The 21,941-nt window shown below is 42.5% G+C and overlaps 2 protein-coding genes across 5 annotated transcripts in view; one reads left to right on the top strand and one right to left on the bottom strand.

The window, feature by feature from the left end:
* Positions 1–13,857, top strand: part of tpst1 (tyrosylprotein sulfotransferase 1) — a 44,074-nt gene extending 30,217 nt beyond the window's left edge. The window contains exons 4-6 of one of the 2 annotated variants that reach the window (XM_071922163.2): positions 10,421–10,471; positions 11,231–11,299; positions 13,334–13,857. In XM_071922163.2, the coding sequence (XP_071778264.1) occupies positions 10,421–10,471; positions 11,231–11,266 (87 nt within the window). In that variant the 3' untranslated portion in view covers positions 11,267–11,299; positions 13,334–13,857. The remainder of the gene's footprint in view (positions 1–10,420; positions 10,472–11,230; positions 11,300–13,333) is intronic. The other variant, XM_071922164.2, reaches the window with a different exon arrangement.
* A 4,577-nt stretch (positions 13,858–18,434) lies between these two features.
* The window catches only part of sgsm2 (small G protein signaling modulator 2), a 75,436-nt gene continuing 71,929 nt past the window's right edge, over positions 18,435–21,941 (bottom strand). For all 3 annotated transcript variants that reach the window (XM_071922158.2, XM_078284122.1, XM_078284123.1), the window contains 5 exons: positions 21,810–21,892; positions 20,629–20,738; positions 20,245–20,341; positions 19,744–19,911; positions 18,435–18,952 (listed from right to left, as the gene is read on the bottom strand). In XM_071922158.2, coding sequence (XP_071778259.1) covers positions 18,864–18,952; positions 19,744–19,911; positions 20,245–20,341; positions 20,629–20,738; positions 21,810–21,892 — 547 coding nt within the window. In that variant the 3' untranslated portion in view covers positions 18,435–18,863. The remainder of the gene's footprint in view (positions 18,953–19,743; positions 19,912–20,244; positions 20,342–20,628; positions 20,739–21,809; positions 21,893–21,941) is intronic.

Below are 21,941 nucleotides of genomic sequence, written 5' to 3'. Positions count from 1 at the left end.
ATTTTAATGCCCTATGAAAAACCTGTCAGTTAGATCACAATGTGCTCATGCTTTTTGAATAGGAGCAAATGTGTTTTTATTCCCCTCCTGATTTCTGGTGGCAAGCTTTAGTTTTACAAAGAGCAGGATAGTGTGTAGACTAGCTGTTCGCTGTTTACAAAGTAAGAGGTTTTACACTAGAATGTGCCGCAGTTTTATTTTCCCTTCCTGGGAAAAGTCGAGACCCGTCCCGATAGCGCTTGGTGGTCTCATCCTAACCTAGTTTGAAGTTGTAGCCAATGTTTTCCTGAAGCGTTTGGATTGCTTTTCCATTTGTTTGAGGGGACCCCGAAAAGGGGGGAAGGAGAAGGGAAAAGAAAGCTCATGAATTTGGTGCAATTCTTCATGTTGTCAAGGCAGTTATGACTCGAGTGGAAAGCATTCAGAGTGTAAGAGGTGAAGGGAAACGGCTTTTTTCTTTTTTCTTTTTTTTCTTGGTTTGGGGGTTTTTCTGGTTGTGGAAAAGCATGTCTGACCACAGGCCGAGATGGAAACTAGTGTGTTTTACAGACAAGGTGGCTGAGCCGCAAAATACCTCTTGCTGTCGTCTTACGAATATGAATCAGATTTAAGAGTGGATGTCTTGTGAATTTTTTTTTTTTTTATATAATGGCTGGTGTAGCTGATTTTATTGTTCTCAGGTACAGTATTATAGGTATTGATGATGTCTTCTTCATTTGCGAGCCAGCAGTGAAACTCATTTCATTATAACTTCCGCTGAACAACAGGAGTCCATTAGAGTATATTGAGTTGGTTTTCAGTATTGGCAGATACTCAAAGCTGCGTGCTCAGAATTGATATAGGTAATGAAAAGCTGGTATTGGTGCTTTCCCAATCATACTGTCTCAGTTCACGCCACTTGAGTGGAATTACAACATGATTCATATTTGACTTGTCAGACAAACAACAAGTATGCAGAGGAGATGTTTTGTCACCGCTGCTGGTTTTTGTTGCTGCAACACGTTTGTGTTAAAATGTCGAGTGGCTGAGGAAATTGACCCATCACCGTTGTGAATCTCAACAGAGATCCAGAGTGAGAGAGAGTGGATGAGTGGGCGTTCAGGATAGAGCTGTGAAGACGACCCCTGACTTAATGATTCTCAATCTACAGTTCATCCAATTCTAAACCTTTCACGCAAAACACAACTCTGCAAGCCCAATGTAGTTGTAACTAACACATTGTGATACAAACCTCGGTCAAGCGAGGTTCATTCTACACTGGAGAGAGTGCGCCGTTTTCGGCAAACTTGTTAAATTCCACACCTTTTACACAAAACACATCTCTGCTAGCTCAGTCTAGTTGTTACTGAAGTATTCCCCGGCAAAATATACATTTTTGTCACACAGATTAGCTACAGCAATTGCAAAGCCACAGCTACCTAACACCGGTTGACTGACCTGAAGCTCCTTGGTGATGAATACATCTTGTGCAGTGGGGAAAATAACTGGCTTCCTTGCACAACAAATTTATTCCAGTCCCAGTATTCAGTTTGGATTATGGCCATTTCATGTCATCTCTTCTGTGAATATATTTGTTTTCTCTCTGCAGTATGCAGGGTGGTCAGGACTAGACTAAGCTATGCCTGTGTGATTGACAGGCAGTAGGTACGCCTCCTCGCAGTGAGCTCTTCTGATTGGCTGAGGTCTACCGGGAGCGGTCAGATTGGAGAGCCTGAAACCAGAGGCGGGAGCGATCACAGAGGCCCGATCTTCTCTCAGACCACTTGAATTAACGATAGCTGAAAAGTTGTTATGAAATTTTTGCCAAATAATAAAAAAAGAAAGTTGCCTACCCCAAATTTGACTCAGCATGTCCCCACTAAAGAATTGATCCAAGCTGCTATTTTGGAGGGAAATCGTCAGTGGACCCGCTCTGCTTAAAGGGTGAGGACAAGGTTTAAACCAGCACAGGAGTATCAGAGATCCCATGAGCTCCAAGTGAAACTGGACAGCCATGAATACTAGAAGAAAAAAGGGAAGGATGTTCTAACTGGTTTTAGACTTAATGGTTCCAGTCTCCCTGTCTTCTTAAAGCTGATGTACTGTATCTCTGTTTTACTGAGTCCACATATGTAACCGTTGTTGTATCAAGGCTGCCATACGCCAGTCTGTTGTTCAGATATCAAATCTTTGCATCCATGTTATCACCATGTTGTGCATGCTAATGCGTTGCATATGTGTAGATGCCTGCGGCCCTGTTGACATATTTTGGTTGCAGTAATTATCCATGTCTCTGTGTGTACTCATTCCTCCCCCATGCCTGCTTTTTGAAAGATGGTTCTACTTAACATCGGTCTCTTCACAATAGGCCTTCCATGTCTTCCTGACAGCGCGTGCGTGTGGACGCTCGTTCGTTCAAATGTATAGCGTGTACATCTGCGGGGTATTAGCGCGTTTCCCCTGGATCAATCCCAGCTGCGAGGCTTACGTTCCCCTTCGCTCCCCCTTCCCCCGGCAGTTCATGCATATAGAGGACGGCGGCCTCGGCCCGGATCCGCTACCAGCCCGGTCCACGTCGGCGAATGAGTCCTCATTGGATGCTGTGGTCACCCCACAGTAGATTTGCTGCAACATGTTAGAATGCAAATGGACAGCAATGCCAGACCTTTGTAATCTGGTTCAACTGCAGCATGACAACTACTACTACTGTGTACCTTTTTTATATAGAAACCTTGTCAGTGTGGATACACATTTTAGCTGTTAGGAATGGTTGTCAAATGCTACATTGATTACATAATATTTTGTTCTTCACGTTTTGTTTTGTTTTCATTTACTATTGTCATTGTCTCCAATGGCACCTAAGAGATTTCATGCGTGTGTGTGAGTGCGTGCGTGGGCAATACATCGGCCGCTGCGTTTCATGTGGAGACGGCGCGGGAACGAACAAGGTCGTCCTCTCCTGTCGCCGTCGCCGTCGCCGTCGCCGTGGGATGCGTTGCCAAGGAAACGGGACATAACTGGCAGCCTCTCCATCTTAAAGAGCGATGCCGGCATTTCCTTAACAACCTCCAAGCATCACAGACACACTCCGGGTACACACAGTCGGTAGCCATCCAGTCCCTCCCTCATTGCTTTAGCCCTCTCCCTCTGCTTATTTCTCTATCTTTCTCCCTCTCTGTCTTATTACCATTTGTTTTTACATGGTTGTTCCCTTTCATCAGTTCCTTGGAAAAGAAACATCCAGCAAGAAGAGGAAACAAAAGGACGTTTTTTTTGATAAATCCTCCATTGTCTTGTAATGCTAATTTAGCAAATTTCCCATAGAGATCAGGGTATGATTTAGTTTTGAGGATTGTACTCCCACAGGATTGCATAAGGCATCTGGCAACCAGCCCTAAACTAAACCACTGCATGATGGAGCCACATGTGGAAATGCTCTCTCTTCCGTCTTGAATTTTTGCCCAGCCCCATCCAAATATTTACCCTCTGTCTCATCTCTGTTTCAGCCCTGGTTGCAGTAGATAATATGCAGCCTGTAGCTAGCTGCTAAACGAAGACGTTGTGTTTGGAAGCAGCTGTTGAACAGCGTGTCTTTAAGGTAGAGAAAGAGAGAGTGATGAGGAAGATTTAAGAAGCTTGACCCGGTCAGAGCAGCCCTATCTCATTTGTGCTTTGTTGTTTTGTGCTGTGAGTGAACACCTGTCTGGATTAAAGGTAATCCTTTTAAGCAGCGTTGGTCCCGTGGTCAAAGCAGTTAGCAGTGTAAGTGCATATCTCCCAAACCGTCTGTGTTTATATTGATGTAATCCAGCAAGGTTCCAGGGATTCATTTATGGGCATGGAAGGGTAGAGGAGCAGCTTGGGCCTTGTCAGAAGACGTGTGTGTGTGTGTGTGTGTGTGTGTGTGTGTGTGTGTGTGTGTGTGTGTGTGTGTGTGTGTGTGTGTGTGTGTGTGTGTGTGTGTGTGTGTGTGTGTTACACTCATTGAGAGGGAGGGTGGTGCATTTGCTGGGAATAGGAAAGATAGGACAAAAAATGCAACCAATTACTATAATTGTTGACATAAAATAGGTCAGGAATTTCACCCAATTCTAAGCCGATTGAAACCACGAGGAGCAAGCCGACGTTTTTGTCATACAATGTTTATTCAAAATATCACAAACCATGATTTTCAGTATTCATTCAAGCCAGATTACAGCCCACATGCCAAAATTGCATGTACCCTCAACTGATCTAACACACTGGTGTCCTGCACTGACATCTCCACTAATGTCATTGTGAGAGTGACAACACCTGGGAATATGGTCTTTCTCCAAGCTTACTCATGACTATATAGTCCTGTTATAAAGGAGAGGTTGTTCAAGCCTGCTGTAAATGAGGGCCCGTCTGGACTGGCTCCAAAGCCGCAATCGATAGCTTTTAAGTGGCTTTGCAGTTGTTCTGATCCCCGGTGAGAAATGGATATTGGGATCAATAAGTTCTCGGTTTCTCCGCAGTGGCAATAATAAGATGAGTTAGTGGAGAGAAATGAGAAGCGAACATCGGCGGTGCTCAGTGTCCACCGTGCCGTGCTTCGGGTCTGTGGCTGGACTTTTTTCCTTGAGGTTGATGCAAGGACAGTTAATGAGGTGTGGGCCAATCATATCATATTGATCCAGGGCCATCAGGACTCTTGTTTGGCGTCTAGACCTCAATGCAATTGTGTATTCATAAAACCATTGGTTAAATGACCAAGGAAAGAAAAAAAAATGCTTAAAGATTTATTGATGAGGACACAACTGTACATTTATGCATTCATGCATGTTCCTCAGTTAGTTCACGTCTAATTATTAGAACTTGAACTGTGTCATTTGACCAGCTTCTACTTTGCAAGAGAGTGGAGATTTCTAGCTTTTGATGCATAACAGAACTGTGTCCAGGTCCGGACACCTTATTCTATTCCGCACATACGCTGTCTAATGTGAGTTTGGGTCTCTTGCTGTGATTTTTTTTTTTGATGAGTTCTCTACCAAAAGGCAAATGACGCAAAATCATACGTATTTGAGAAGCTAAATATCAAACTTCTTAAATATCTATAGATATTTAGACATGGAAAGACAATCAGTTATGAATTTGGACACAAACAAGAAGCGTGGACCCTTAGATTGCATTTTGGGTGCCTTTTGATGTAGAGGATCCACACTTAGTAGTAATGAATATACTATATAGGAAGAGTATTTAAAAAAAAAAAAAAAAAAGATCCAGTAGTGGTGATATTGCTTAGTCTACAATTCCTACAGCTATCTGTGATATTGTGAAGGTGCAGGAAAGGTTAATATCGAAGCCGACATTAAGTGTCCAGAATTGGATAAGCCTTTTGCATCTCAAAGCTATCATCTGTTGGCAGGACCTGGAAGAAAAAGATTTACAAAATAAGATGAAAGTCAAAAAAAGACAAACGGGGCATGATTCATTTATGAAGAAACTTCAATGAAAACATTACAGGATGAGTTGTATTGGTTATTGATTGTGTATTTTTGATCGGACTCTGTCCAGAATTGGACACAGTTCCGTTACTTGTAGTGTCTTCAAGCTGGATGGATACGCCTGGGGTTTTTGACGTGAACTATGAGTCAGCCAGGTAAACTCTGACAAGGCTACAGTGTCTACTTACATCCAATGTGCTGCTGATACTTAAGTTCACTAACTAGGACACTGGACTTCCAGATGCCGCCATGAGATGCCGCATCTCAAAGCACGGCTCAATCTCCCTTATTACTCCCCCCTGGAGTCGGTACACTAAGGCTTTAATCCTTTAATACTTGTAGATGCTGCGCTTACCGCAGCCCCATCACATAATCTGACACATACAGTATAGCTGGGGTCAAGTGGTTCTTCTATAGTCACACAGAGGAACCTAACCTAACCTAAAGAGCAGATGGTGGGGCTACTGTTGTGCACTGTGGGCTGCCGTCAGGTCAGTGGAGGTTCAGTAGGGTTCCCGCTGTTTTTATCAGGACACGATTTAAGGTCAGTCCTGGTGAGCCTGGTAAGACCTGTGTGTGTGTGTGTGTATTGAGAATATTGAGGCCCCCTGGCAAAAACCTGGCATAAGGAGATTAGGAGCTGGAAATCATTACGGTGTCCTGTGGGCAGAGGTGCAATCTGAACTCTGCTTATCTGTCAGCATGTGCTGGTTAATCTTCCCCTCTCCTCTCATAGCACACACATGCAAAGAATCTTTTAATCTTTATCTCAATCTCATACCAAAAAAGCTGCGCAGCAAAGGGATTTTAAAGCTGTACGAGGAATATGGTTCCATGTACGTGACCACTTATCATCAAAGTCCTTCATAGTATATCTAGTTTTTTTAGCCCAGTACAGCCCTTGTACCTTAATGAATCAATGCTTAAGTGTTTGACACAACACCCCCAACCCCCTACCACACACAGCCACACACACAAAGTCTCATGAACAGTTTCAGTGTGGAGTCGAGATAGAAGGATTTTGTTTGAGGTAACAATATCCCTGGAAAGTCGTCACCCAGGGAGGGTGGAAGTGGACGGGTGTGCAGCTGAAACAACCTCCCCTGCTGGTCGTGGCTCGACACCGGCAGCTTTTCCAATGCGCTGGGGTGTTACTACATTTAAACCCCTGGGACCGGGGCTCGGTCGAAAGGAGCTCCAGCCACAATACCGAGGCTCAAAGTTACCGCAGGGTTCAGTTGGCACTGCCAGACTGGACTGACCTGCCGGTTGCACTACCAGTCACCTTGGCTGGCCGGGCCTCGCTGGTCCCTCCCCCGATGGGCTCTGCCAGGCTGGGCTGAGCCATGCTGCGGTCAGCGTGGTGGGGTTTGTACTCTGCCTACAGGATCGTCTTTTGAGTGTTTGGGTATCCTGTTATTTTTTTGTGGTTATTGCAACCCAAAATGCTTTATTTTTGCGGCAGGTTTTCTCAAATATTGTGATACTTTGCAGAGTTTTAGGCAAAAGAAGAAAAAAATGGTATTAAAGTGGCACTAAAGTATAAATATAAAGTCATGCATAATCAATTCCACTGATAATAATCATACAGACAGCATATCACAGAAACTATTGGAAAACTTAACTGCTTTTACTTTTTTCTGAACAGAAAAACACCTTAGCTTGAAGTTACGAGGAAAAATACTATGCTTGGAGTCCAGTCTTTATAAATATACCTTCAACTCAACATCAGTACAGTGAGCACCAAATGAGATCAGTCTATTGAATGTTTTCTGATTAAAAAATTGTAGTTCCATTTAAAAAAAGTGCCTATTTTTGTTAAAGTGCACTTTAAGAACTTATAAGAATATACAAACCAAAGGCTCAGGATGAAGTTAAACTACAATAGTGCAGGTGAAATGAAAACTAAGTCCAGTCAACTTCATCGAACTATAATGAATACAACTCCAACTCACTGTGGTCTGAATCCTCCTCCATCTTCTCCCTCTATAAAGCTTCGCTGTGTTGTTGGTTGTAGTAGAAGAAGACCAGCGTTGTCTAGTTTGTGATGTATGGTTTGATTGGACCATTTTATGCCAGAAAGTGCAATATTTGGCCAGACTTACAAGCACTCTGTTGATTTGGCCATTTCATGTAGAGAAAAATTGCAGCAAAATTGCAAGTTCTTGCAAATATTCTTGCAAATATTGGTTGAATTTGCATTAATTGCATAGTCGCAAATTGCTAGAGTGACTGATTAATAACAACTCTTTGAGTATTTCTAGTACAGCAAAGAACTCGCACACTATAGCTAACAAATAATATATTTCCTAAAAGCGGTGTTTCGAGCTCTCGCGTCAGGCACACAAAAATTAAGGGCTCAAAACATTGCTTGTATGAAATAAATTAAGTATTTGGGAGCTATAGTGTGCGAGTTCTTGTCTTTAATTTACGTTGCTTTGTTTTTCGGACTCAGCACCTAGAAAGCAGATGTTCATGTGTTTACTTCATATTATCATATTTCTAGTCCAGCAGCATCTCATTTCCCTGAAGGTATGCAGTAGTATCAAAATCATTTACTTACTCCTAATTTAAAAAGCTACTCAAATTAAGATTTACAGGAAAGAATAGATTAGAATAAGTGTGTTTCTTTGTTATATCGGCCATCCAAACACATAACTTTTTTTCCCAACCAGCCTTTCCCAACCTTAAATAACCTCTTTTCCCAAGTCTTATGGATAGCAAAATGCTACTTGGAGATGCCTCAGAAGCGCAGTATTACAAGGGCCCAATTAGCTGTCATTTAAAGCCGGGAAGATGAAGAGGAAGATGGCAGCGAAGCAGTTTGAGTCAGTCAGCTGATTGGGGATCAGGGCCAATATTGGCAGCCAGGCTTCCCTCTCGTCACGATGAAGAGCAGTTTTTTCATCTCTTCCGTCATTGGGAGGGGCTCTGAATCCTTCCAGGGTATGAATGTTCCTCTTTTCACGAGCATTTTAACAAGTCGTTCAGAGGTAATAGGCCTTGAGCTCAGAGTCTGCCGGACAGGACCGTGGCTCGGTTTCGCCGCAGCAATCCCGTCATCTTTGGAAGGCGTCCCTTCCTGCGGACGCACCGTCTGGCCTTTTCCAGAGAGCGGAGGGCCCGGCTTTCGTCTCTGACTTCCTCCTCTCCAAAGGGAATATTGATCCGTAACACGCAAAGCCGGACAGGCGCCAGCCACTTGCGTACATTTCCCAATCATACGCCGCTGGGATTTATTACCCCGAGCGTGTGACCTAGTGTACAACCGCAGGGCTTTTCTCTTCTGCTTTCTTCCCTCCCGCGCTCGTTTCTCTTGTTCCTTTCCGCAGAAGGCCTGGAGAGTTCTCCGAGCAGTCTGGCCGAGCGCCTCCGTCCGATGAGTAAAGCTGCAAAATGGCACCCAAGAGGAAATCAGAAACATGCGCTCGCCTCTCTGTCTCTGGTGTTGGAAATTATTACAGATTACATTCCGTTTCTGGCTCCGCGTCAAACTTTGAGCAAACACGCAAGCATGCATGAAGGCACGCACGGGGATTAAGGAATGAGTTTTGTGTTTTGGTGAGGCCTTAATCACTGGCGCCCCAACAGAGGGGGGGCACGGGGACTTAAGGTTTTGGTGAACTAAAGTGTAAATACAGAATGAAGAGACTGTTTGCTACATCTAGAACGTCCGTCATCGTAGCCTGATATGGGCTAGGTAGACAGACTAGTATCAGCTCGACGTGTTCTCTAAAGGAAGCTCTTCGCATTCCTGCCAGGTTGGATACCAGACCCTCATGCCTTTCTCCTCTCATTAGCGCTTTGCCTCACTGCTGCCCCATGGTGGGTCAACTCAAGACAATACCCAGCTCCTATCTCCTCCTGCAAGACCCTCCGTTTCGCCCCTTCATCCTCCGCTCAATTCCTCCGATGTTTGGCTTCTCCCTATCGTCACCCAACCTTTTCCCTCCACCTTTTCCTTCCTTCGTCTCTAGCTGACAAAAGAGCCTTGTGACACGGTACTGTTTTCGTTCAACATGTGGGCAGCGAGTTCCACTATAGAAGTTTTGAGTGACAAAAAAAAAAAAGCCCCAAGAGAAGAAAAGTCCGTCCATCCATGTTTGATTTCTGTCTGGTTGAGTCCAGCAGGCGATGGAGGGAAAGTCACAGGGCAGCCTCACAAGTTGGAAAGCTGCTCTTTTCCTGGAAAGGCCCTTCCAGCACACACACACACACACACACACACACACACACTCCCTCCCACTGTGTAAATTCTCAGAGTCCCCTTGCATAGTAGAAAACAGGGTATGTACTAAAGGGTATTGACCCCTCTACCTCCTCCTCTCTCTCTTTCTTTCTCTCTTTCCGATGTGACCTTTTTACCCCGAAACATTCAGTCAGCCAGTCATGCCGGCTGGTTGGCTGCCTCTCATGTCAACATTCACCCCCCTACCCCCCCACCCGCCTCTCCTGACCACTCCCTCCATTCATCCATTCATTCCCCGCTCTGCTTCTCTGTCCACCGCTGGGCCGAGTCCCATGTCAATCCCCCACCCTCGGGGGAACGAATACGACACCAGTCCGGGACCAGGCCGTGAAATTCCTGGCATGTGTCCAGCAGGCTACACCTTCCAGGTTGCCAATGCTCGCCTTGGATAACATGGTGTCACAACAGGAAAACACCCAGTCAGATACAGATCGAGCCGGAGTTCCTCTGCCAGCTGCTTCAGCTCTGCTCTGATTTATTGTGAAGCCAATGACATGATAGGAGGCCACAGCATCATGTTTTGAAACTGATATGTATTAATCCTCAATGATAATAATGCTATGTTATGTCCAGAATGATGTTTTTTATACTCGAGTAAACCGATGCTCCACGATCCACTCAATCTTCTAGCTTTGCAGTCCAGATATTGAATGAAGGTTGATGCTATGAAGTTGTGGAGCGTCACTTGATGTATGCAGCCTCTAAACCCAGTCCTTTGTTTTTCCAGGTCTTTAAAGGTGAATTTCAGCTACCAGATTTTCTAAGAGAACAGTCACAGGTACAGTAACATTCCTGCCTGTTGTTCTGGAAGCTTTATTTCTAAATTCAGCTATTTATTTTTTTTTACTTGTCTGATTTTAGTTCACTCATGGAAGATCAGGTTGCAAATTTCCATCTGCTCATAGTTGCCCATCTCTTCTTGTTTTTGGTTCTGCTGCCTTCGACTTGTTTTCCTTGTCATCTAACGCAGCCTCTTGTTGTGTTCTGGTCTCCGTTTTAGCCCTTGCGTTCATGTCTTCTGGTCTGTAGCGATTAGCTTGTTCGTTCGCCTCATTTCTGTTGTCTTGTTGCCCATCAGTTTAAGAGCCTGATGTTTCCATGCCTGGCAAAAGAACACTTCTGCCCTCCTCTGGTAGTTTGCATTACACCCAGTCCTGCATGCTGAAGCTGCTGTAGACTACACACTCGAGGATCATGTGTAATCGGGTGTGGGTTCGAAAACTAGATCTGTGTGCGTGCTTTTAATTTGTTAATAAGGCATTTTCATTCATGTTCTCACTTCTAAATGTTCATCGAAGGGGGGCTTCAGCAAGGAAATCAGGAATATTGTGACGTCTTTGACCCGACTCGCTGCGGGTCACTTATTGGCATTTTTGGTGTTTGAAGATGCATATTCTAATGCTCCATACCAAACAACATTTTGTCACAAATTTTACTAAACGGTACCTTGCTTGTCATCCTCCAGACTGAGGCAGATACCAGATCGTTTAACCTCTCCACTGTCTTTCTCTTCGCTGTCCTCTTTTACTCCACGCAGATCCAAAAGTCTGCAGAGAGGCCCAACCCCAGTTAGGAGGAGGGGAAGTGCCATCGCCACAACACACAGGTACAGCTGGGAATGAACATTCAAGACGATACAATATGAACCCACAACCACAAAAGTCTTCAAATAAATTATCTAAATTTAAGGCCTTAAAATGTCTTAAATCCTGTTATTAGAGGTTATTATTAGAGCTTATGTTTTTTCACCATGCGATGACAGGTTTCCTTGTATACTCTTGTATATTATTAATGCAGAACAGGGTTAGTAGTACAATATGCATTGAGTCGGCTTTACTAAAGACAGTTGGACTTCATGTCCCTTAACAGCTAATTCCCTGTCCTTTTTCTTATTCTGCTCTTTTATAGTTTCATAACTTTCATCAGCTGTGTCCAATCAGAATGAGGCTGTTTTTGCCAGCTTTGCTTCTTTATTTTGGTTGTCTGAAATTGAATTCCAGGTAGCATTTAAATAGATACCCTGTCATATTTAGGCAAAAAATTAACCCTAAACTAGTTGAAATTTAAGTCTCAATGGAAAGGAGATGTAAAAATGCATAGAGACCCTGAAACACAATACTGCCATCACAGTTTTTATTATTGGCAAGCTTCAGCAGTGAAACATATCGAGGACAGGTTGCTTAAAGTTCATTAATTAAAGTTAGTTATCGTTAGACTAAAAGTGCAAATGATGAGTGTTAATTGTAACAAAGTCAGATACAAAATAAGACTACTGTCCTTCGTCGTTGTAATTCAGATTGGAGTTAGAAGCGAGCGAATTGATCTCATAGGCTACTGGTTTATAATAACTTACTGAACTTAACATTACCATCAATGTAAGTACAGATTCACATCCTCATCACACTCCTGCTGACCGACCACTTCCAAGATGATTTGTTTCAACAATTGTTTTTTTGTTTTTTGTTTTTTTTGGCATTTTTTCCAAATAAAATAGAAACGACAAAAGAGCCTCTGTAAATTAGCAGCTATGTGTGTTAAGAAGCAGCAGGTCAAATGTATAAGTTAAGTTAAAGTGTTTTGCATACAGGGAATATATCATTTTTAGACTAAAGTATTCATAGTTGTTTTTGATGAATATTTTGTATATTTAATGAAACTACAATAGTTATAGAAGCAAAATAGTATGATATCTTAAAATAAAATAAAATTGACCCTTTTCACCTGTGGTGCTTTAAAACATCCAACCATATTTTTATATTATTCCTGTGAGCTTGGACAATTCAGTGAATATTAACAGCTCTTCCCCAAAGTGAAGCCAAATTCTAGTCTGTGTCATCCAGCAGAGCTCTGATCCATATTATTACATGGATTTGTGGAATACTCTATTCTGATTGGCCAATGTACCTGAGGTGTGTTACTGCTGAATAATAGAGCGCTGTTTCACTCTGCAGTCAAGAAGACCTGGTCCATTTTGTTGATTTGTAACCAGATGAACTGGCGCCCCCTTGTGCCAAAAATACATTACTGCTTGGTTACTGCACACATTCCTGTTGGATTATGTTTTTGGCAGAAGCTTGTAAATGATTTTAGTGTGTAATAACATCATTTTAATTCTTAATCTGAGTTGGTTCTTGCTTTGGGAGATATTCCAAAACAAATCAAGACTTACTGTAACCTTCACAAAGTCATGTGAATTTTGAATTTATGTGCAAACTTCCAACCAGTTTACAGGGTTCCCACTGGTCATTACATTACATTACGTCATTTAGCAGACGCTTTTGTCCAAAGCGACTTACAATAGTACATTTTGTCAACAGTAGTGAAACCAACTGTAGTGGTCATGGAATTCCTGGAATATCATGGAATTTTGAGAGGCTGTATTCCAGTCAGGGAATATCAGGGAATTTTACAAATGTGTCACTTTACAGGAATATAGAAGAATGTATTTTCCAACTTTAACCACATTGATAAACCTAAACCTAGACCTAAACCTGAACCTAAACCTAACCCTAACTGGAGTGGAAACCAGACTGAAAAACATCATTAACAAACCAGGAAAGAAGAAACCTTTTTGATCATGGAATTACTATGACTTATCTAAAAATCTTTAATGACACAATTCATTTTTATCTCGTTTCAGAACATGACTCGGTGCAAAGGAACAGAAGATGATGGACGTGGATTCACCCATTTCACCACCTGTTTTGGACCTCTGCAGGTTCACTTTAACACTTTAACTGGACAATGTCCTCACCAATGTAAGCCCCCCGCTGTGGGCTGCCACCACTCTGTCTATGGACGACTCTTGGCCTTCGATGTTGTACTGTAAAGAAATATGTTTGTCACAACGGTGACCACAGAATGTCTGCTGATTTTTTTTTTTTTTTTTTTTTTTTTTTCTTGTCACATCACGCTCATCTGGATTTTTAGAAATGATTTCCTGGCTATATAATGAAAAAAACAAAAAACAAATCTGTGATTCTGTTGTAAGAAACTGCAGTGAACTTAAAAATCGCAAGAAGTATTTATGGATGAAAGTTAGCTTTTTGAAGATGCAATATCTATTTTAATGTTTAATTTTTTCATGCCTTTGTATCGTGCAATGTCATGGGTACTGATGTACAAGATCAGTTTTGAGTATCGACCGTGATAAACAATGGCTTTTTTAAACCTTTGTTAGTCATTTTTCCCCCCGCATGAAATGTCTTACTTTAATCAAATGTAACCAAAGACTTTGAGTTGGGAGTTTTGCAAAAGGGAGAATTAACTAGAGTTGTGGTTATGAGAAAGACAATATGAATGTTAAAGCCACAAACTCTACAGGTTCTTTGACTGTGGCAATTACATTTGGACCTTGTTTAGAAATGGAATATTTTTTCAAAAAGAGATTTTATTACAGCTCACTTGAGTAAAAGACTCTAAAATGGCTCCATTGCAAATAATCAGGATGGAGAACAGTCCTCCGGAGACAGAAACCACACTTACAACCAGGGTTCGATCGATTTGGGTTTTTAAAAGCCAATACCTGTATCACAGGTGTGACCGAGTCCCAAGTCCATCTCAAGTCTTGAGGCACAAGTCCCAAGTCTAAATGTAGATTACCAAGTCAAGTCCATGTCATTAATGTCAAGTCCAAAGTCTAAATGTAGAACGTCAAATCAAAACAAATCAAGACTCGAGTATCAATTTAATATCTTAAAGAAAACGAAATATCTAGGACTTTTCAATGCAATATTGTTTTAATAGGATAAAAACTTGGTAAGAGCATCATGAGTTTGATTTCTATAATCAGTTTCAACTTCAATAAATTCAATCATTCCATACAAATTCAGAAAACTTTAAATTCAGTCGTCTGCTGGAACAAATCTCATCACTTTCAATCTAAGTCATTTACACAAACACAAGATCTCAAGTCAAGACTTTAGAAACCTTTTCAAAGTACAAGTCAAAGTCAAGTCCCAAGTCACCAGAACCCAAGTCAACTCTCAAGCAATTCAAATTGTGACTCGCATGACTCGAGTCCCCACCTCTGACCCGTATTTGGTTTGAAAAAACACTGACAAACCAGGAAGGAAGAAGAGTTCTCGGTCATACGACTTTGTTATGGAACATTATGGAAAAGTCCTGGAATTCTACATCAGGGAACCCTTGACGTTTTAGCATGAACAGGTGTAAGGAAAGAGAGCGGCACACTAATGAACAACCTTTTTTAATAATACGTTACATTCAAGGCAAATGATACATCCTCAACAATACATACTCAGCAATGCAGTCGTTGGCTCTCTAAATAAATAGAAATTTGAAATCTTTTGAAGTCAGTGCACAACATTGAGAAAGAACACTTAACAGTCAACGTGTAACAAAGTCTGCACACATTCTGTATTTCTGCACAGTATACATCTCCAACTAGTGCCGCTAAAACCCAACGTAAAAAATAGATCTCAAAATAAGTTATATGTCCTTACGGGTCTTCATAGAAATATTGGGCTTTTGGTTCGTTATGTACAGCAATATAGACTTTTGACGGGTTCTCGAACGACAGAAATTGCACAGTAGTTATAGAATCCAAGATCACGATTTTCAAAAATATTTTACACACATAGTAAACAGTCAGTCTTCAAGATGCAGTATGAAATTGCACATTGTCGTCATGCCACAGAGGGGGCTATTTCAAGGCTTTGGTACACAATGTCCTGATTGGAAGAAAAAGCTCTCCTACAGGCCTTTCCCCCCCTCCTCTACCCTCCATCTTGGATCGCAGGAGGGTTTTGGAGGGAAGAGGCTGTAGCGAGGTTCCAAACACATCCACAACACCTCCCATTCCTGGAATCCCAACTAGCAACCCGTCGAATCAGAGAGCCGGATGACTACAGTACACTTCAGGATTGGGGGAAGACACTTGGCACTTGAATCACAGGTGCAGGTCCATGCTGGATGACCAATAGTATGCAGCCGTATAGGAGGAGGGTAAAGATGGGGGGTCACACTAACAAGGGGGTATGGGAGAGGGGTATCAAAATTTCCCCCGATTTCGTAAAGATAGAAACACGAATGCGATTTGTGCTGTTACTTCGAAGCCAAAACGGTGACACCTAGAATCTAATACTGATTAATGGAACATCGAGCCCCTTTTAAGGTTTTAGTTTGGCATTAAAAGCAGCTTCTTCTCAGGCGATTTTAAAACCGGGACCGCGGATCGGTTATTCCTACCGATCCGGACCTCATGGGCATTGGGTGGCCGACGCACGATCCGTCCGCATGTCATTTTCCTGGACTTCGGACAGGAGGGGAATCGGTTTAAATCCACATGGTCAATTGTAACCACTTTTCCTGACAGCGCTGCTGAATGCTTTGTGTAGCTGAATAGTCTGCGTGGTGCCTTCAGATCACTGCGCATGTTTGACCCCGATTCCAAAAGGTGGTAAACTGAAGACATGGATGAATTAAAGGAAAAGTTCCAACCTCAGATCCTGTTATATATCATCAATCTGTGATGTTCAATGCATTCCAGGAGTTACTTTGTGATCAAGTGTTGTAATTTACTATCCACTCTCTCTCAATGTGCCTCGTCTACTTCTACTTTAGTTAGTGGTTTCTTACGTTTCCCAGAATGCCTTTCGTCAGCCCCCTGAGAACGTGCGTGAACTTGCTGCTGGGTTATACGTGTAGGTTGAGATAGCAATAGCATAGTAAGAGCAAGAATGAGAATTTTCAGTCCAGAAAAAGCGAGCGTCGCCCCCTTACTCAAAACCCAATATGTCTAGTAGCTGCATTGCACTCTGGTCTCTCTCCTGCTCCTGTGGGTGGAGAAATTGGTCTCTCTGCCTCTTCTACGATGGATTTCTCCCTGTATGATTATTGAACGTCTCTTAGTGCAAAATGGCGGCTCGAGAAAGAAGCCCTCGCTCTTTGATTCTGGGATTGACACCAAAACCTGACGTTTACATTTGATGTGAACGGAAGCATTTTCTGCTATTAAACTCCATTGCAGCTGTGCTGGAAATAACTCAGTAGCCTATAGTGTCATGTCGTTTACGTTTGGCCAGTTATCCACTGGAATAAGAAAAAATCACCACAAAACAGCAAACTGGACCCAGAAATGCAGGGTACATCACCAAAGGCTGTTTTTTAGGGTGGTAAATTACATAAATTACTTAGCAAATGTCTAATATTGTACGCATGGCATTCTAAACAGCCACAAATATAGAATACAGCACTTTAATCTGGTCAGTTTCATCTTTTCAATCTTGTCCTTCAATCACTGTGTTTGTGGCCCCTAACTATGGGTTGATGTCTTGCTAAAATTTCAAACCTTGCAAACCTTGAATGTTCCCTGCTTCATGTTTAAAGCTGCTATGTGTAGCATTTTAACATCATTAAACAATTAGCACATTTATCTTGAGATATCAGTATAATTACCAAAAAGACCATCGCAGAGAAGATCGGCAGCCTTTACATTGCATTTTACATTGTGGATCGGATTTGGAGGGAAATCTGCTGGATTGCTTTACGGCACAAAACAGGAAGAGGGCGCTGTTCTTCCAGAGCAAACAGAGCTAAAGCTTTCAGAGTTTCTGGCAACGGCAGATGGTGGAAGGAGGGAAATGAAAAATCACTTCCAATGTGTTGATCCTCTTCAGTAAAGCCAAGAATGCATTTTACCAACAACTGTCTCTATGGTCTAATTTATTTACAGTAATTCATCTGAAAATGATATACTGCTGTTTAACAATGCTTTCAAGTTTGTGTTTTGTGTTGAAGCGAGGAGGAGCCCATGTGCTTTTGACCTTAATGTGCTCTGCTGCTATTTGATTTCTGTCTTTTGCTGTCAAGTAAACTGCCTTCCCTGCATGCTATTCATACCAAAGATGATTTTTTCAGTTTTGGTTGAATGATAACAATATAACATTGTAACTTTTTTTTTTTTCCTAGTTCACACAATGTGGCTGCAATCTGGCTCCACCAGACTATTTATCAAAAGGTTTACACACATTTTTGTGTCAATTCATCCATGAAATTTCTGAGATTTTTAAAATAGATGGTGCAAAGTTAGTTGGAATGGGGATTAAACATGCTCTGACTCAGCTGAAAATTCATGAACTGGAAGATATACTGTCGTTAATACGGTTGGAAAAGTTGGCTGCAATTAATCCTGAGTCTTTCAACAGTTTGGCTCCTCGTGGTGCCTCCACCCACTCTGGCGAGGCCTTCACAGGTACCAGGAAGGAATCCCTCACAAAAAGTGCAACAAAGTACATCGGGCTGTTACTGATAAAGGCAACATTTGTGTGAGAATGAATTCTATTAAAAAAACAACCTCCAAAGGGGGCTCAGGGGGGAAAAACACACATGCTTGTTGTAGAAAAAAGGTAGTTGGCACAGTCCATTTGGTCACAAATGAAAACTTCTTCGTGGCTAAGTCTTCTGCTCCTCTGACAATGTTGTGTGTGAGTAGCGCCCTCCAGTGGCCTCCACCGACATTGCATGGAGGCACAGGTATCTTTCCAACACTGAAAACCTTCCTAAAGTATTTCTCCAGTGACAGGCATCGAATACTTTTGTTTCAGGGTTCGAGGAAAAACTGAGACTCTAGAACATGATTCTAGTGATGGAGCCAGTGTTTGGTTTGGAATGTGTGTGTTGTGTGTGTGTGTGTGTGTGTGTGTGTGTGTGTGTGTGTGTGTGTGTGTGTGTGTGTACGGTGTGTTCATGCGCGCACACAAGCTCTGGACCGGGGGAGACTCAAGAATGCGTTCACAGTGTGATCAAACTCACAAGCATGCAGACAAATCCACATGTCTGAACGGACACCATGGGGCATTCCATGTGAAGGTAAATGTAAACAGATGGAGGCCGAGCTCCAGATCCAGGCCGCCCTAGCAGCGCTCCTTACCCAGGTCTCCTTACCCAGGTCTCCTTACCCAGGTCTCCTAACCCTCATCTGGGCAGGGAGGAGGACGGCCCCCCCCCCCCCCCCCCCCCCCCCCCGGATCTGCTCTGGCTAGGTGGAAGGCTGGAAACTCTCTCTCTCTCTCTCTCTCCTCTACTAGGATTAAGAATGGAGAGATTGTGAGGAATGAGAGGAGAGGTTGGGTGTCTCTCTCTCTCTCTCTCTCTCTCCGCATCCTCCCATTCCTCTTCCTCCTCCTCCTCCTCCTCCTCCTCTATGGTCACTTGTTGTCCATCAGAGACTGGACCTTGTGCACCAGCTCGCGCGCTATCCTCAGGATGTGTTGGACATCGTGACGCTCGGCCATCTCTGTCAATCAGACATGCAACTAGAATTAGGAAGCGGGATTCTCACAGCCATGTAAATACACACTTGCAATACACAGAATCTGTCTAAACTCTCCTTTCTTGAATATGTAATGAAGCAGACGTATCAGAAGGTGAGGCACCACAGGTGAATAGGAAAAAACGAAATTCCTTTCATCCTATCAGAATGGCATTTTTTACATTGAATAAGGACACTGTGTGCTGTGACATTTAACAAAAATGTACAGATTTGCATAAAAAATGTTTCTCAGTGCATAAAGTGCATTTTCCTGATGGATAACTAAATTGTTGTTAATTTGCAAAAATACTATGTATATGGTAATTTTTTTGCTACTTTTTCATGTTAAATAGAAATGAACAATCAACAAGAGTCTCTGCATACCGAGAATATGCCATTTTGGGAAAATGGCCATACGTTGGTTTTTTTTAACCTAATTTTGTGCTTTGTGTATTTGGCCCCGTTTCATTTTATCAAAATACAATAGTTTGAGAAGCAAAATATTATATTTAAAAATTGAACAATCCAGCCAAAATCTCCATTTTCACTAAAAAGCATAAATGAAGCATAAATTATAATTGGATTTTGTTTCTATTATTAGTTGTTCACCCTACATCACTGATCAACACACTGTAAACTTCTATTGATTGTGACGCTGTATCACTTATTTGAGTGCAAGACAGGATTTTGAGAAATATGAAGCAATTCACACAAATGTGTGCAAAAGGTGCACACACACACACACACACACACTCCTCTCTCTGTGTGCATCTCACCGTTGAAAAACTTGATAATATCGGTGAAATCCATGTTGTTGTCTCTGATGATCTCGCGGTAAACGGTGACCAGGGCCAAGGCCAGGAACAGGACGAAGTGCTGCGAGGAAATCCTGGGAGCCACCCAGATCACCTCCCACACCGCAAACACATCCTCATACAGCAGCTCTGCACACACACACACACACACACACACACACACACACACACACACACATACACACAGATGAAACACACCTTTATCGACCTCTGCTGGCGACCAGTAGGGATTGCAACAACATTGACAGAACTCTCCTACACCAGGGTCTCTGATCACGTTTCTTATGCCATTTAGTAATGTTGTAGAAGGGGCACTTCGTAGAACTGTCATTATGATGTACTATGATACCAAGTAAGTAAAGGTCAAATTACAAAGAGCAGGCCTAATGTGAAGCACACAAATTAGCTTTGGCAATTACACCTACTCATTAGATCAGTGAGAATAAAGGCTGTGTTCCTCACCTCTCTTGAAGTCCAGTAGGAACCAGCGGTAGCAGAAGTAGAAGTGGGTGTAATCTCCATTCTGGTGCATCAGTTCAAAGAGCTCAGAGTCCAGGATCTGACATCATCAGTGTGAGACAAAAGAAAAGGTCAAGGGTTTTTCAGGCTCTTTATCAATATGCGTTCTTGTGCCTGCCCTCCATGACGCGTTTTACATTAATAGGCTATCTAGATCGTTCTCTCCAAGACAACTTGGGAAGAACGTTCTCCACAAGGTCACAAGTATCGACTTGGCATTCTTGGATTTGATCATCAGCTTCAGTTTCAGTTTGTATACACACAATACACACACATACCCACAGACACACACACACACACACACACATACAGAGGGTCGTCCATCACCTGGATCAGGGACCTCATGTTGGCGAAGTGTGTGTCCATGGCTCCGCCATTAGGGAAGTTCTGGCTCATCCTCTTCATTAGCTGAGTGAAACAGCTGTATGCCAGGCACTCTGGGACACACACACACACACACACACACACACACAGTCATGAGACAGCCAAGAGCTATTTAAAGCTGTTGATTTGTTCAGACACGCCGCTCATAGGAATTTTCATTTATCTGCATTGAAGAAAAATTGAAGACATTTCCCACAGCTTTTAAGCACAGATGAAATTATAAATTATTGTTGAATTGTTGTAAAAGCTAGAGGACTTTAAGGTGATGTAACACACCCCCTGGCAGCCATATTGGAGGTCCTCAGCTCTTGGGTAACACAAGCAGTGAACAGCTGACTGCGTCTCTAAACGACTTGGCTCCATGTTGTGTTTAATGTCAGCTTGTTAGCTAGCTAACCATAGTATCGAGAGGAAGGGCCTGGTCAGCTAACCACATCTTTTTGTTAACACATCTGATTTGCACACTAGCTAATGTATCTAGTAGAAGCTAGCGTTAGCATTAGTAGTGGCTAGTAGTCGTTAACATTAACATCAGTTGCTTGCTAAATTAGCCAGCAGGTTAGTTAGCTAGCTAACAGTTTGTTCAGGTTGTTTTGGAGTAGAGAACAAGACAGTTTACTGTGTCACAGTAACCTACATCTGAATGGACCCACACCGCAACAATCTTGTTCTTTTTCTAGCCTGGTTGTTATTTATTTAGATATTATTTGTGCACAGTCAATTCCCCAATGGACCTCCATGATGGATCCAGACATGCTGCTGGAAGATTTGCTACTGTAAAGCCTCTATAACCTCAGATGAGGTTTATTAGCCTCAGACTATATCAGCTAACTGTCATATTTGCTAATATGGTTAATAGCTGATGGTGTCTGTACAATGGTCAATCAATATAATACTACCCGCACACAAAAACAGAAGGGCCAGGAGCCTCAAAAAGCAGTCATCACGCTGAGATCAATGCCTTGTGGATTTATTCCACGCTCAGGTGAAAAAAGTGCTCGGTGCACAATGTGAGGTTAAACGCACCAAATATACATTTTTGGCTTTTGCTGGCGCAGTACTCCCCCTTCTCTTTTTCCACATCTGTACAATGGTGCCATAGAGACACATGATGTGATTCTTACCATCATCCAGGATGACCATGAGAGGAGCAAGCAGGTCACACATGCCCTGGACGTAACCCATCTCTAAATGTTCCCACACATAGCTGCAAGCAAGGAGAAGAGTTTACACACATGACAAACAGAAACAAGAGC

This window comes from Centroberyx gerrardi, chromosome 6 (assembly GCF_048128805.1).
Source record: "Centroberyx gerrardi isolate f3 chromosome 6, fCenGer3.hap1.cur.20231027, whole genome shotgun sequence".
Lineage (NCBI taxonomy): Eukaryota > Metazoa > Chordata > Actinopteri > Beryciformes > Berycidae > Centroberyx > Centroberyx gerrardi.
Note: the sequence above shows the minus strand (reverse complement) of the source record. Positions and strands in the feature narration are given on the sequence as shown.